A 16,734-nucleotide genomic window follows, 5' to 3' on the forward strand; every position below is an offset into this window, starting at 1 on the left:
CAGGCCATGAATATTCTGCGCCAACGTCGATGTTGAAGCATGGCCAGGGTATCCATACGTTGCCCGACGTTTTGGATTGTCGTAATGGACCCACTTTTCATCGCCAGTCACAATTCGATGCAAAAAACCCTTTCTTTTGTGCCGTTGAAGCAGTTGTTCGCATGCCATAAAACGGCGTTCAACGTCTCTTGGCTTCAATTCATACGGCACCCAATGGCCTACCTTTCGGATCATTCCCATGGCTTTTAAACGTTTGGAAATGGTTGATTGATCAACTCCCAAAGTTTTTGCAACCTCTTCTTGCGTTTGAGCCGGATCTTGATCGAGCAATTCCTCCAATTCGGTATCCATGAACTTTGGCGGCGCGGCCAAAATCACCACTTTTAAAGCGTGCAAACCACTTCTGGCACGTTCGCTCAGCTAGAGCATGCTCACCATAAACTTCCACCAAGATACGATGACTTTCGGCTGCTTTTTTCTTCATATTAAAAAATTCCCCGCAAAAACACATTATTTGGCACGAAATTCGACATTTTCAAGTGTGGTAAAAATATTGTTGTTTACGCTTCAAATAAAAAACTTATACTGACGTTTGTGCCTTACGACAGTAGCTCTCCAATGAATGTTTGGAAATGTGGATCGATGGAATAATAATCAAGTTACGCCATCTGTTGTAAAACCGCACGAACTTATTCATAGTCCTATTACTTTAAGGTGCTCGTGCCCACGAACAATCGTTGGTTGTGATTTTCCAGCCAATTATAATGCAATCACACTATTACGTTTGAAATCCATTACTGATTTTCTTTTTTCGCGTTTACTCTCGGCAAAAAGCTTCCGCGCGCTTGTAAACAATACTCAGGACTGTCATTTAGCCAACTAACTGACAGCGGATACCCATGCATCGGCTTTGCGAGCGGTCTGTAGTTGATTACACTTCGAGTGCCGGAACCTGTACATTATAAGGCATTTCAAGATAATATTGTGCAGCTTTTTTAGAAGGAAATTTATGAAGGTGGTTTGTCCCATATTTATTTTTATTATTTCTCTTAGTGTATTTGCCAAACTCCTGCAGTTTTCTCGCATAACAGACGTGGCTTCCTTAAATAACATCGCCCATTCTTAATTATGGTCTAAAGAAAAAGTCACCGCTCAATTATAGTTTTTTCTATATTTTAATATTTATTTGCGTTAATTTTTGTGTCATTTTAACTTCGTCTTTTACATATCTACATATGTAAAAACAGTCATTTTAATTTGAATTACTTATATTATTTAACTACACATTTATGTATGTATGTAAGTATTTGTCTTAGCCAATTTATTTTAGGCAAATATTCGTAAATGTATTTGTATTTCAATTATTTCAATATAAATTAAATATTACATTTTATTAGTGCAGTATAGCATTTAGTTTCTTACAATTTCTTAACAGCAGCTGCAAATAACTGCAAAAAAGTTAGTTGCATGGTTAACAATAAAATCGGTATGTTAGCAAGTATATATTCAGATTTTTCGTATCCCTAAAGAACAACAAACTTGAGACACGAAATCCTTACCGACTTCTTATACTATCCACAAAAACAACTTACTTACATATCCGTAGACTTTTAACAAAACAGCTCAACTCAACTCGGCACTTTGCGGGGTTCCAATGAAATTTTGAAACTTTTGAATCAATTATAGCCTTAGTTTGAGAATTAATTTTAAATTTTCCTACGAAATTTTTTTTTTTATCTTAAGTGAAAGCTGTTGAAATCAGCTAAACTGTTTTGTCAAAATGCCACAGATATTATAACCGGCTTCTATACATTTGATTTTTGATTTCTGGTTTTAAGTCTTTGGTTAGTCATGTGAAAAATAAATTTTAAACAAAAATTTATCATCCATTCAAGTCTGGTCAATAAGTATATGTAGGTGTACATGCAGCCACATTTGGGTGTACATTTGTTGTAATTATATTAAATTATATATAAATCATCAACTTGATATAAAGTAATACAATAATTTTATGTAGAGGCGATAAATCAACGGCCAAAGGTACTGAGCAATAACATGGAAAACTTGTCTCAGTGGTGGAAACGACGTACACAAATAATTTTGCACTGTCGTCAACAGCAGCAAAAGATATTGTCAGTTGTTTGGTTCAAGCTGAATGCTAAATGCATTTGCATCGTAATCACCATCATAATCCGCATCATCATCATCAACGTTGTCGTTACAATTACTAACGGGATACGACCACACCATGTCCTCGCCGAATTTATGTCGGTGCAGAAGATTTTTGTAGGTATGTAATTTGCTATTGTCGACATATGCCTCGCAAGGATAACACCAAACCGATAAATCACTAAAGCTAAGCGCAAACGGGTGTGATGTTGCGATGCTGTGCAGGAGCATGTGTTCCATGACGTAACGACCGCAGAGTATTTGATAGCAGCTCAGACACATCCAGTTCTCGACCGTTGACAAGCAATTCTCGCATGGAGCATTGCTATCTATGACTAAAAGTGTGTGCGAATTGAAGAATGAAAATAAATAAATAATTCGTTATAAAAATTTGTTTTGCTTATTACAAAAGGAATTTAATTCAACGGAAAAGGAAGAAATAGATTAAAGGAAATATTTACAGTGCATGCTAAAAAATGCATTGGAATGAGTAGTGGTAGGATGAGTAGCAAGGCGAATTAAGTACTGAAGGTGGCAACTTCCCAAAACAGTTACTTCATTTTTCGCGATTTTGACAAGCCTGACGTCAGGTTCCTTGTCTGTACAAAACAAGCGAACTAAACAAACAAAAGGATGAGAAATTACATGTTGGTGAAAATTCAGTGAATGCCTCGGTAATATTGTGATTTGTAAGATTTAAGGGTTTGTATACAGTTGGAATTTTCAAAAAAACCGATTTTATTTTATTTTTTTAATGTACATATATTTAAGAATACGCACAGAAAATTTAATATCGTTCCGGTGAATATTTTCGAAGTTACACGCATATTTGAAAATGCGTTTGAGGGTGCTTGAAGTACAAGCCCGGAGCGGCAGAATGTTTTTTCTCAAAATGGTGTTTGCATGTCGGTGACCATCATTACTCGAAAACGGCTAAACCGATTAGTCTCAAATTTTAACACGAGCTTCTTAAATGTATTTTTTAGTAATTAATCGAAGATTTTTTCTCACCCATAATATAGTTTTTTAAAAACAATTTAAGGCCGAAATTTTGGTAAAAAAACGATTATTTTTTTGAGAAACCGCCATTTTGACAAAAAAAAATTATTTTGCTTATACCTTCGATTATTTACTAGATTTAACATTACTTTAACGAAATCTGTTTGGTTTTTAATTTCAGGAGATCCAATTCAGAAATATAGTGGTCACCGCAAAACGTCCTTTTTGAGAGGAGCTCCCGGAGATTAGGTGTAGCTCCTTTCCAAATAAATATTTTTACTAATACTAAGTCTTCAAGTACAATTAAAAGATAACATTATATGTGTACACATTTTTAGATAATAAATTTAAAAGTTTTCTCAGAAAAAAATCTGGAAAATTGGCTTTTTTTCGGCCTTCTAACTCTATATAACCCCTTAAACTAAACAAACTAATAAAAACGATATGCCGCGTGTTAAATTGTGAAAGCACAAATTAATACAAATGCATTTTTTTCTTGCGTTTTTATGCGGAAGAGTCCGTGGCAAGAAAGTGTGTGTATGTGCGTATAATTTCTTGTGTTTCCATTGTTTCCTCCCCTACCCTTCCCCGTCACAAACAAGTCATTTCTCTTCCTTTTGTTGTTTATTCATGCAGCCTGGCGATAAAGCGAATTTAGAAGACGCAAGTTTGTATTCTATCGTCCTTGAATGAGTAATAGAAGTTGATATGAAAGCTTAAATCAGAATTATACAGGGTGGTCCATATAGCTTTTGGAATTTGGGCTAAGGCATTTTTATTACATTTTTTACAATTTACCGGCTAAAAAAGTAGCCCTGATAAGACAGAAATTTAGTTTATGGTTGGACATTTGCATTTCGCTTTTTGTTTGAACAAAGTTGGGAAATATCAAAGACATTCGAAAATCGAATAATCAGTCGAAAAGATGATGTAAATTGGCCGACTAAAAGCTACGATTTGACTTCGTTAAAAAAAAACCAAGTTGACAGAATATGCTTCTTTCTGTTAACCCAGCCATGAAAGTCCTTTGATAGATGGACTGCTTGTGTTCCATGCTTAATGACAAGGTTCTGAAGTTTAAAAATATTCATTGAAGGAATACATGCGGCTTTTATTTGAAGCTGCTTTATATTATATCTAATTCCAAACACTAATAAATCACCCTGTATTATGTTATGTCTGAAAACGTTGTTGTTGTTGTTGTAGCAGTATAAAAATTACCCATACATATACGGGGAATGCTGCTGAAGTGACAGTCCTTGGCCCGATATAAATCCGGATCGCCCCGGTTCCTTAGAGCCGACTGTCGTGCGATTTTATTTGCTTCAAAAGGAAAAAAGTAACGAATAAAAACCAAATCCCTTATGGTATTTAATGGCGCAAACGACCATCGATGTGAATGGTTTTCATATTAATATATATTTTCCAATAAATGTTTGTTCATATTTTACTCCAGCGTCTTATTTCGGGAAGCGCAAATCAAAAATGTTATTTCAGGCAGTGCTCACTGCTAAGTTTAAATTTATTGCACAATTTCTGATTGATTACAAAAGGAAACCTACCACAGCTGAGACATTTAAATAAATTGAGTGGTAAGCGAACTTGACGAAAATCTTCACCGGAGACCAAGCAGGTTTTTTAAGTTAGAAAGCAGTGTGAAAGTAGTATATTAGTTTGGTGGGAAAGAAATCCATTATTTTTACGTAAAATTTTTAAACAAATGGTTCAGAACAGTTTCATGGTCGATCTTTAGCTCCTGGGCGATGCACAGTGGTCCGACCAGAAGGCATTGGCGGACAAAATTCAAAAACTCATTTAATTAAGCTGAAAACATATATTTAGGGGTTTTAAGGATCAGTGATGACGAACCTGACCTTAGTTTTAGCAAATTTTAAATTCATTGAATACTATAAATACATTGTTACTTCCGTAATTAGCTGATGAGTTCATTTTTACATTTTTCACGACCCCAGAGAGTACCACGTGGAGGTTTACGGTAAGGTGATTCTCTCCTCATTTTTTTTTTGGTTTTAGATTTTTTTTATTTTTTATTTTTTTAATTTTTAAATTTTTTTTTATTTTTAATTTTTAATTTTTTTTTATTTTTAATTTAAAATTTTTTTTTTTGTTTTAGTTTTTAAATTTTTTTTGGATATTTAGTTGTTTTTTTGTTTTTCATTTTTAATTTTTTTTTATGATTCAGAATACTCGGTTTCTGATGAGCTGTTTTCTGAGGCTGGATCATTTTTCAAATTTTTGAAAATGGTTTTGGCTTGTTTTTCGGAACCTTAGTTTTTGTAATTATAACTACATCTGATGAACAAAGCAAAGCATTTAATAAATCTGTCATTGTTTTTTTAGTTGTCTCTTAATGCTGATGGGGTTTGTGATGTCTTTTTCTGTCTTTTACATAAAATTGCATAAGCCATATGTAACGTTTTGCCTGTGGGTAAATGCACAAAAGCTACATTATTTTTAATTTGCGCAACTTTGCGCAACAGGTTTCAGTTTGAGATCATAGCTGAAATATGTGGCTACATCACTAATGTTGAGTTCAAGTGGATCGGTGTGGACCACTCGAAAAAATGATCTTTAAAAAAAAAAATTTCGAAAAATTTTGAAATTTCAAAAAAAAAAAATTGGATTTTGTACCACAACTTAAGGGAATTATTACTGTTTCCGTTAATATATTCTATTATCTTTTTTTTCAATATTTGGTTAACAATCAAATGATAATATTTATTTGCAGACATGAAAATGAAACTCTTGTATGAAGTACGATTTGCATACAATTTCATGTTTAAAGTCAAAAAACTACAACGAAAAATTTTTTAAATTAAGTAATATTTTCAGGAAATCTACCTTGAATATTTAGGAAAACATCTGCATTATCATATTTTTATTTCAAAAATGTTGAAAAATTGAATTTTGTCCGGCCGCCGGACCACTGTGCGATGGTATGACTACTCACATGCCGGACAACTTCGATTATTTCTGTGGTTTTATGCATATTTTCGACATTATCGCCATTTTCTTTAACACAAAAATGCCTGAACGGAATCGATGTAACCAAAATTGCACATAATTAGCGGTTACAGTAACGGCACCAAAAACACCATTCACAATTTCAATGGCCTGGCTTGCATTTCCGCCTTTATTAAAGAAAAACTGTAAAATGTTCCGAATTTTCTCCTTGTTGACTTCCTTTGTAAGTCATTTCCTGTAACTCATAACTGAATGGAACAAACAAAAAACAGCAAACGAATTTTTTTAGTGTGAAATGTCACCTTGACAACGAGCATAAACTTTAAATTGTTTGATCGATAGTTTACGAGAAAATAATGGATTTCTTTTCCCCCAAACTAATATATTGATTTCTGAGCCATCCCCAATCTACATTGTTGCTTATTTCAGATTATATGTGTATAACTCTTTTTGTGTCGCCTGTTTTTATACAAAGTGGCCCTGTATGACGCAACTGAAACAGATAAATTCAGCATCATAAAAAAATAAACATAAAAAAATGCATGTTGCACGAAAACGCACGCACAGGTATAATGTTCAACACTCCCTGCCGTACGACCTGGCGTCCCAGGAAGCATTAGGTGTTGGCGGCGTGGCACACAATGTGTTAATAAGGCTACTTAATTTGGCCCAGCATTTTCTTTCTGGGAACCTTTCACTCATTATATTTGGAGCCATATTTAGGTTTCTATTTGCAGGATAGTGTACAAGGCGCCCTCCTAAGTAAACAAGACTTTTTGTGAGTCGAAGGTGGACTATTTTGAATTAAACAAACCGGTTGGCTAGAGAGAAGCATTCCCACGGCAGTCGGTTCTACATTGCCGGAACGAGCCACGGACTGCCACTCCAGCAGCATTCCCGTGCATGTATGGGTAATGTTTATGACGCTAGAACAACAAAAACAGAGAAACATTTTGTTGCTCTCATTTTTTACTTTGGAATGTAGTTTGTATGTTTTGCAATGTGTTAATTAATATTTTATGTGATAAACGAATATTGTAAATGATAACAAATTTAAAATACGCTAAGTAATTGTGGAATGTGCTTATTGTTATATTTTTCCATGAGCATGCATATCAAACTGTACTTATGTAGTTCTTTGAGCTATACAAACATTTTGAATGTCGTCAAGTTTAACCCTCCGTTGGTCACCCAAGTCTGGCTTTTTCGACTTTGGACGTGAAATTAACATATTTCTATTGTAGCTAACGACTTGAGCTTCCAGATAGCTTCCTAGAATTTAATTTTCTATCGATTTATCGATATAACCTTTTAAAAAGGATCCTCGAACAGGACAAAAAGAGGCCAGACCCCAGTGCCCAACCGCAAGTTTTAAAAAAGGTGTCCAACGGAGGGTTAAGAAAATTACAGCTCGAATTAAATAAACTTAAAAAATATATGAAAATTTTAAATAACGGTTTTTCATTTCTTCAAACAAACGAGTTTATGTACAAATGTGTGTATTAATGTATGAAAAAATATTTAAATGCACAATTTTTAACAATATTTCATAGAATTCGTAAACTCAGCATTGCGCACCTGCGCAATAAGCGAAAAAAGCAAAAGCGAAAAATCAAAAATTTTTAAGCCAAAAATAAAGCAACAAGAGTAAAATTTTGAAACAAACCTACAAGTTCTAGAACACGACACTGAAATAATGATTTCAAACAAAACAAAAGACACGCTGCTTACTTTTCGGCGCCTCCTCAGGACGCAACTGTTTTAAATGAGGGCATGTTTTTAATGGAACAACGGCGAACATTTCATTATTTTGTAAAGCCTGATGATTAATTTAATTTGATTTTTGTAAATGTTTGTTCGTTTTTTTTTTTTGTTTTTTTTTTTTTTGGTTTCGTGAGCAGTCATGAAAAGTAAAGAGGTTAATGTTAGTTGTTGGTTCTCTCACACAGTGCTATATTTATATATGATTTACCTCTAGATTTTCGGTGAGAAATTCTGTTAGGGTTTTAACTTTTACCTTCGGCTTACTGCCGCTCGGTTCCAAAGCCACCTCTGTATCGGCGGCATTTTCACAGCCAATCACGCATCTCTCCTCATCCGTTTTGATAGCTAAATTTTGCATAGTAGCAGAAAGAAAATCCTCATTGTTATTTTCGCTAGCGAATTGCGGCAGCCGCTTGTTGAACACCAAACTCTTCCAATAACGTTGCTGTACACTCAAGCAGTTTTGTATGGTTTCCACACAGCTCGTATATGCCGCGCTAAGATTGCGTGCAGTGTTGCCATTAACTTGTATGGGTGGAATCGGATCACCCAACAGTGATTTGCTGCACATTGTCATAGAGTAGGAAATGGAATTTACATTGTAGCCGCCTTCTAAGCATAAAATTATACGGCCGCCGGCTAAGCCAGAAAGCCAGTGCGTGAAAAGGCCGTACGCTTCGGGGGTTACCTTACAGCCGCCGAGTGGATCGCCGATAGCGGCATCGAAGCCAGCCGATACAAGCACCAATTCCGGATCAAATTCATATGCAATTGGCATTACGAGTTGTTGGAAAGCCATCACATATTCCATATCGCCCATGCCTTTCTAATTTTGTTGTTGTTTTTTATAAAAGTTAAATACATTTCTGTATCAGTTGTCGTATTAGATATTTATGCAATATGTAATTTGAACTTACTTTATTCCACGGTATATTCACATTAAAACCCACACCGGCGCCTTTACCAACCACATCGAAATCAGCGTCTTTGCTTTTGGGGAAAAAGGTGCCGTTGTCGTAGCGATGCATACTAATATAGAGTACATTCGACTGCGATTCGAAAATGTGCTGCGTACCATTGCCATGATGCACATCCCAATCCACAATTAACACTCTAGAATAGATAGATGAAATTGATGAAACAAATACCATAATTAGGCGATTTTTCTTTGTTACCTTTTAAGGCCGTGGTCACGTATGGCATACTGCGCGGCAATTGCAACATTATTGAATATACAGAAGCCATGTGGCACATCGGACTCAGCATGGTGGCCAGGTGGACGCACTATGCACACACCGCTGCGCGCCTCACCACTCAGCACTTTGTCCACCACTTGCAGCACTGAGCCCGCTGCCAAGGTGGCACAATCGAAGGTCTTCGGATGAAAATAGACAGAATTATATTTCTCACCCATTCTCTGCAGCTCATCCTTGTCGCTTATGCGGCGTATGAAATTGACATGTGCACGCGTATGCGCCAAGCAAATCTCATCGGTTGTTGCTGCACGCGGGGACAGCTGTTTCATACGTTCGGTGAGTTTGTAGTCTATGTGCATTTCATAGATGCGTTTAATGCGCGCAGGTTGCTCTGGATGGCCATCCTCAAAGGTGTTGCTATGCTGCAGCATAATATCGTCGTAAACATAGCAAACGCGTACGTGCGGCGTCAATAGTTTGGTTTCTAAATAAATTAAATTAAAATTAAATAAACTACATATTTATTAGTTAGCTTATTTTACCATGTTTTAGGAATTTCAAACGTTTCTCGTTCTGTGCCACAACTTCGGGTAGCATAACCGGTGCCGTGCCTCTAGTGGGGAAACGTTCGGGCAGCGGTTCACCGCCGATAAATAGTCGACTAACTTTATGCAATTTTGGTTGTGGATTTACGTTATTTAGCTCCTCCATGGTGTATATTGGTTGGATTTGCAGGCACCGCCAGTAAGGACGGTGAGCATAAATGCAATTGAGTATTGTGTCCTGTATGACTTCGCCTGGCGGCTCCAATTTCTCTACCAGCGCTGGGCATGTACCGCCTAGCAAGGTGCGCAGGGTGAGTGCCGCACCCTCCGATAAGGAATCGAGGCAGTAACCACCTTCCAATATGACGGCAACACGTGATTGTGCCAACTTCATAAGCGAATTCAGCAAATGTGCATAGAATGCGGGTGTGACTTCCATTTCGCCTTCGGGACAGCCTAAAGCAGCATCATAGCCGGCCGATATAATAATCAACTCTGGTTGATATTCAACTGCAACGGGTATAAGCAACTGTTGGAAAATTGCCAAATAGTCTCCATTCCCCATTTTAGTTTTATTCAAAGGTACATTAAAATTGTAACCTGTGCCGTTGCCATTGCCAATGGCATCAAAATCCGATTCTTTAAGATATGGCCAAAAGGTGCCATGTTCAAAACGATGTATTGAAAAATAAAGCACCCTGAAAGGCCGAACAAACCATTATTTTGTAAAATGCTATTAAAATACAGCAAACTCATCTCACCTTGGATCATTGTAGAAGAAGCGTTGCGTGCCTTGTCCGTGATGTATGTCCCAATCAACAATCATTATTTTGCTTAACTTCAAAATGTCAATCGCATATTGTGTTGCAATGGCCACATTGTTGAAGAAACAGTAACTGAGGAATATACATACACACATTCACAGAGCGTTGAATACTTTCGAAACTACAAGTACAAGTAAGTCAATTGAACAGTACCCATTGAATTCAGCTTTCATCGCGTGATGGCCGGGTGGTCGTATAATTGCCATACCATTTTGCACATTGCCGGAAATTACGTTTTCAATTAAGTCTATGGTGGAACCTGTCGCCAGTAGAGACAATTCAAATGTGGACTGAAATGAAAGCGCAAAAGAAAATTACGATATGCACTTAATATAATATTTTGCTTATTGCGATACAAACCGGATGTATATAAATTGAATCGAATTTAGAGCTTAGGTCTTCCATTGCTGCTTCGTCTTGCACGCCCGAAGTGCGCTGAAGAAGATCATAGTGCTCAACGCTATGCAACAGGAGTATTTCATCCTTTGTGGCACGCCGTGATGGAATTCTTTGGCACTGTTCTATGAGATGCAGTTCCTTGCACCTGAATTTTATTAGAAAATAAATAAATTTGAATTAGAATTTAATAATAATATTGGATTTTATAAGGTAAAATATGTATATATTTTTAAATCGAAACTTCATATTTTCAACAGATTTTCAATGCCCAGCTTTCATTTTAACTGAACACACCAATAATTTAATTTGTTGTTTTATTACTAAACCGGGCTTGAGTTCACAAAATAACAAACACACAAAGTTTAATTTGAGTCGAAACCCTTTAACACCCGTAGAGAAGTAGATTTAGAGGTGTAGAATTTTCCCATTACAAGAAATTCACTGTCGATATTTTGGTTATTATAGCTGCAGTTTTATTAAGGTGATGCAAATGGTAAGTGTCGTCATCGTTAACATCTAACAAATTTACTAGACGAATGCTCGAGGTTAAGGGAAATGGAGTTAAATGAGTCGGTTGAAGAGTGCATACGAAGTGGTGGTTGGCAGAGATATATTTTGTGCCAGCTAGTCTTTACCTGATACAAAAACTAACACGCCTCATCTCACGTATCTCAGCAACCCTTACAGGTCACTGGAAGGTAGGGCATCATACAGCCAGACATAACCTTCTTCTCAATCCCATCTGCAGAAGCTGTCAGGCGGAGGGAGTGAAAGAAAGTCTTATTCACCATTTATGCGAATGTCCAGGCCTAGCTAGAGTAAGACTTCGCACTTCCGGTATAAATGTTTCTCCCATCAAATTAATGACATCTCAGACGAAAAGATAACAAGTTTGCTTTACTTGGATGTCACGAAATGGATCTTATACACAAAAAAAAACAGACATCACACGAGAACAGCGGTGCTAAAACGGCGCTAGAAATACTCAACCACTTCATCAACAACAACAACACGTGGGTCACATAAAGCAAATCCGGTTCGTTCCGATAACGTAAAACCAACTGTCTTGGGAACGTTAGATAATGCATCTCCAGCTGTTGTTGTTGTTGTAGCAGCATGTTAGTGCACGGTGGTATTCGTCTAACTCATCTAACGCTAGGCCCAGGAATCTTGTTGTTTCGACAAGTTATGTCCAGAGGGAGAGGGGTGTTAGATAAGGCATGTGAAGAGGTGGTTAGTATCGTGCGGGTTGCCTTCACATGCTGGACATTTGTTTGGTCAATTCGGAGTACCTGGAGCTCTTCATCTGCTGTGAATGGTGGTTGGAATCCGATTATGGCACTCGGGGGTCAGGAGCTTGAGAAGGTGGTAAGAGTCTCCCGATGAATGTCGTTTATTGTCTGTCTAAACACTGTTCGGTCCAGTTGTTGTCGATTCATTTTGTCATGGATCTCGTCGGTGCATCTCCAGCTCTTTTTTTGGATGTTTGGCCGAGCTCCTCCTCCTATTTGTGCCGTGCGTCTTGATGTTGCTCCACAAGTGGGGGCACCTACAGTTTTAAGCCGACTCCGAATGGCAGTTATTTTTTGTGAAGAGCCTTTTTCATAGCAGAAATACACTCGCTGGGGTGGGGTGCCCTTGGATACCGAGAGACGACCGCTATTAGAAACAACTTTTTCTACAATAACATTCGGTGATTCACGATCGGTGTTTCGCACCTGAGCACTACCGAATGGTAGTAATAGCATAAAACATTACTAACAAATTTGTCCAGTAATGCTGCTAAAGTCACAATCCTTGCCGAATAACTTAGATCAGCTGTCGTGTAAGCCCTCACGAGCTCTACATATGTATACCCTGGGCGTAGAATGGTCCCGATGACGGCATTTAGTATTATTAACATCGGCATTGTCTATCGATTAATACCTATTGAGGATATGCCGGTGAGCTGTAGAGTCCACTGATTTTTTGGACCTCAATAGTGAACTCAAAATAACGCATTCTGACACGATGAGAGCGGTCTGGCATCAATTGTTTTTTGATGTGTCGAAACCCTTTAACACCCACCTTTTAATTCTTTATTTTAGATAGGCTTAATACAAGTACCACCAGCTAGTCGTAGTCGGGGTTGTAAGCGAGAAGGGAAAAAGAGTATCGAAGATTACCGCTGCTTTAGCACCAACCTTGATCCTTAACTCCACTGATGGTTAACATCCGAACTCTATGCATGATTATTATTCGCTCCCGTGAAGAGATACCAAAATGTGTCAATAGATTTTCCACTTTTCTTGCTGTTGCTTATCAAAGTTGTTTTTAACGAATTCAAACTAAAGAGCTTATCTCTATTTTCAATACTTAAAACTTACATAGTATTTTCGCTCAAGTTTACACTATGACGCCGATAATGTTTAATACACACACAGGTATACATAAGTACATACTTACATATGTACATTAGTATAGCCCAAAAAAGAGATTTTTTTTCTTTTTAAATGCATTTTTTTTTTTGGAAGTTTAATTGAGATCGATCACAAATGTCTGTAACTTTGAGCAACGAACTACCTGATTTTGACATTTTTTATTTTCCTATTACATTTTTTGTATGTTTTTATAAAACTAAAGTTCAAAGCTCCAAACTTAGATTAAAAGTCACAAAAATTTAACAAATTAAAAAAAAACAAAATACATCAAAATGTCCTATTCTTTATTCAGAACTTCTAGAAAAATGCTGGGTTTACACTTTTGTAGTTTTTGTAGTCTAAAAGCGTTACGTTATTACGTTGAAGTTAATGAGTAAGTGTCAAAAGCAATACACATATAAGTTTCATATCGACGAAGTTAATAGTCTCAAATATATAGAATTGCTATAGGAAGTCCTTATTACTTTTTTTGATGATAATTTCGATGAGGAGTGAACTTTCCAGCATGGAAACGCAGCCGTTCATGCGTCCATTGCCGCAAAAGAGTTTTTGACAGTGAAAAAAATACCAACTTTGGAATGGCTTGCCTGCAGCCCTGGCCTTAACGCAATCGAAAATGTGTGGGCAATACCTGTTTCAATCGGTTTTCAAAAATGGAAGACAGTTTGAAAGCGCTAAAGCCCTTAGAAGTGGGATCAACGTCAAATGATTATACATTTATCCAAATATTATAAAAAACTTAATCAAAGCGCTGCCTCGACGACTTCAAGAAGTTATAATCAAACAAAGGATCCAACACAAATTACTAAGCCCCAAATATTCCCCAAGACACTCGGTTCTACGTAACCGGAACGACCAAGACTTATACTCAGCCAAGGACTTCACTTCAGCCGCATTCCCCGTATATGTATGGGAAATGTTTATGCTGTTACAACAACAACAGCAACTAAGCTGCAAATTATTTTTTTGTTCTAAATAATATTGGCCCTATACTTTTTTCGTGCTGTAGATTTTACTTTTCTTAATAATTAATTTAAGTTTCGTGAAATGTGTGCCGGGTATTTTTTTTAACATTTATCATTCAAGGTTTAAATATTAAAAATACAGATTGTTAGCACTAAACTGATGATAAAAATATAAAAAATTGAGTTGGTCTTATAATTTTTTCGAGTGGTTCAAGTGGCTGAAAATTCTCTTTGATTTTTGACAAAATTTTGATGTAAATTTTTGTCTGGAAATTTGTTAAACTTTAGTGAGTTTTGTTCAAAGTTTGGAGCTTTATTGGGTTTTGTGGTAGAATACATTTTACTCTTATAAAGAGACAAAAAGAATGTAAACAAAAAAGTAGTTAAAACTTGATAATTGTCGCGCCTCTCTTATTTTGAACAGTTAGAACAAATTTAGGGGATTGCCTTAAGGCGTTAAGGGTAGTCAGAATTTAAAAAAAATTGGATGTTTGTTGTTGCATTTTTTATCAAAATATTGTGTGAAAGTTTGAAGTGAATCTGACGAATACTTTTCGAGTTATTCAACAATTAACAAAGGGCGCTGGGCGCTCCAGAGCGTTCGAGGACAAGTAGCTAGCAGCAGCTGCCAAATTTTAAATGCGCTTTTCTCAAAACTATGTTTTTTGAACTAGTGACCACAGTAACTTAAAAACCGCTTGGTAGATTTCAATAAAATGTATACTGCTTTTGAAAAACATAAAAAACTCATGCCTGATCCAAGAATTTTTTTTCTTCAAAAATGTCGATTTTTTTTTTAACAATTAATTGTCAGTTTTTTTCTTGAAAATCTGGAAAATATTTTCTGAGGTCCCCATATTGTTAAGTTTGAAAAAAAGCTTCGATCAGGCACAATATTATCTATAAATAAAACTAATTTCTCTGATTGGATTTAGGTGAATCTCCAAAGACTTGTGATGATCACCAAAAGGGACTTCAGGAGAAAGGAGCTCCACACAAACAGCGATAACTTTTACAATTATCAAATTTTTTTTTTTAAACTTTTCGAAAGTCAAGTTGAGACATGATGTATTAATACTATGTTTTTATTTTTGTAAAATAAAGCAATTGACTAGCAAAAAAAAATATTGAAAATCATAATTTTTTGGGTCTCTAACTACCACTAACCCCTTAATAAAAATTTTTTTTGGACCATCCTAATGTACATATACATATATGTACATATAAAAGCAGGCATTTTTCTGCTTAGTAATACACACATTTTGGTATATTTTATTAAGTGAATACCTCTTCCTTCACCTCTTCTTTCAGAGTATTCCACCCTAAAATATGTTATAATGACGACAAACTTACCTCTCCAACACTCGGGTGAAGCGTTCTGGCCTCTCAGGGTGATTTTCATCCCAAAGGCAACGGTGCTGCGCCATAGATTCATCGTATACTATGCCAGTAGGTTTTTTAATAATTGTTTTTGCGCTGACCGCCTAAAAAAAGTATATGCATCTTAGCTAAAATGAAATCAAATCCCAATAGTAGCTTACATTTTGAAATATATCTTTCACAACTTGATCTTGTTGGCTTTGTTCTTGCATTTTGAGTAATTTTGCTTTGCGTTTAGCTTCGACTAACGCTGCGCTCGGCTTGCTTGCTGCGACTGCAGACTTAACCATTGCACGAGTTTGTATTTTAGCTTTTTGCGCCCCACGACGAGTAACAATAGGAGAGCTCTGCAGGCGGTATAGAAGAAAAGAGCAGCTGTAATTAGTATATAAAGAAAATATTTTATTTTGAAAATTTACAGTCTTATCCGAAACCTAGGACACAATTAAAATGCGTAAAGAAATTCAATATTTAAAACAATGCGTGTGGTTTTGATGCCGTGATCTAACAGACTGCGCTCTGCAACACTTCATCATTGCAATGTCAATGAATACTACGATTTCCGGTTTTTCAAATAAGCCAAATAAGGGCAAACGCCCACGTGTGGGTGTCAACCACAATGAGACTGGATAATTTTTTTTTTTTTGTAGCATGAATTTTATACTCAACAGTCAATAAGTCCATTGCATTGAATTGAGCATCTATGACTGTCGTTGTTGTTGTTGTTGTAGCAGTATACACTATGGTTGTCGCAGACTAGTTTGCTTGTTGATGGGATGTTCCTAGCGTAGTCATTACGCATTCAAATAGATTTGTTCTTCTACTTTTGCTCCAGTAGATCCGTCCACTATTGAGTTGTTTAAAAATTTCAGTAACCAATTACCGCGCAATAAATACAATCATCTGGTAACACCCTAGTGTCTTCGAAAGGTGACATTTTTTAGATTGAAATCGAAAAATTTATAATGCGGTTGCAACTGCTTACTGTAATCATCTTAAATACTTGGCGAAGATATCTGAAATAGAAAAATACATTCGCCCAAGCGAAGTTGCGGACAGCCCACTCGCTATTAATTAAGAAGCTTGCC

The 16,734-nt window shown here is 36.4% G+C and overlaps 1 protein-coding gene across 3 annotated transcripts; it reads right to left on the reverse strand.

Moving 5' to 3' along the window:
• Positions 1–1,337: 1,337 nt before the first annotated feature.
• On the reverse strand, positions 1,338–16,548 carry LOC129236845 (histone deacetylase 6). 3 transcript variants are annotated; one of them, XM_054871104.1, is made up of 12 exons: positions 16,316–16,532; positions 15,808–15,993; positions 15,620–15,750; positions 10,843–11,026; positions 10,636–10,772; positions 10,420–10,554; positions 9,656–10,356; positions 9,093–9,597; positions 8,835–9,030; positions 8,126–8,743; positions 7,885–7,972; positions 1,338–2,504 (listed from the first exon to the last, which is right to left on the reverse strand). In XM_054871104.1, exons 1-12 carry the CDS (start codon positions 16,328–16,330, stop codon positions 2,134–2,136), a joined length of 3,267 nt encoding a protein of 1,088 aa, XP_054727079.1. In that variant the 5' UTR covers positions 16,331–16,532; the 3' UTR covers positions 1,338–2,133. The 3 variants fall into 3 exon arrangements, with proteins under 3 accessions (XP_054727079.1, XP_054727080.1, XP_054727081.1); XM_054871105.1 differs by lacking the exon at positions 7,885–7,972 and having other exon boundaries at positions 2,391–2,504; positions 16,316–16,548; XM_054871106.1 differs by lacking the exon at positions 7,885–7,972 and having other exon boundaries at positions 2,391–2,504; positions 8,171–8,743; positions 16,316–16,545.
• Positions 16,549–16,734: the final 186 nt, after the last annotated feature.

This window comes from Anastrepha obliqua, chromosome 2 (assembly GCF_027943255.1).
Source record: "Anastrepha obliqua isolate idAnaObli1 chromosome 2, idAnaObli1_1.0, whole genome shotgun sequence".
Classification (NCBI taxonomy): Eukaryota; Metazoa; Arthropoda; class Insecta; order Diptera; family Tephritidae; genus Anastrepha; species Anastrepha obliqua.

Excerpts from the sequence above, each read along its gene's own strand:
- LOC129236845 (XM_054871104.1), bottom strand. Across the intron at positions 10,773-10,842 it reads ATTCAATTTATATACATCCG|TCCACATTTGAATTGTCTCT; the intron begins GTTTGTATCGCA and ends CTTTCATTTCAG. Across the intron at positions 10,357-10,419 it reads TTCTTCTACAATGATCCAAG|GGTGCTTTATTTTTCAATAC; the intron begins GTGAGATGAGTT and ends TCGGCCTTTCAG.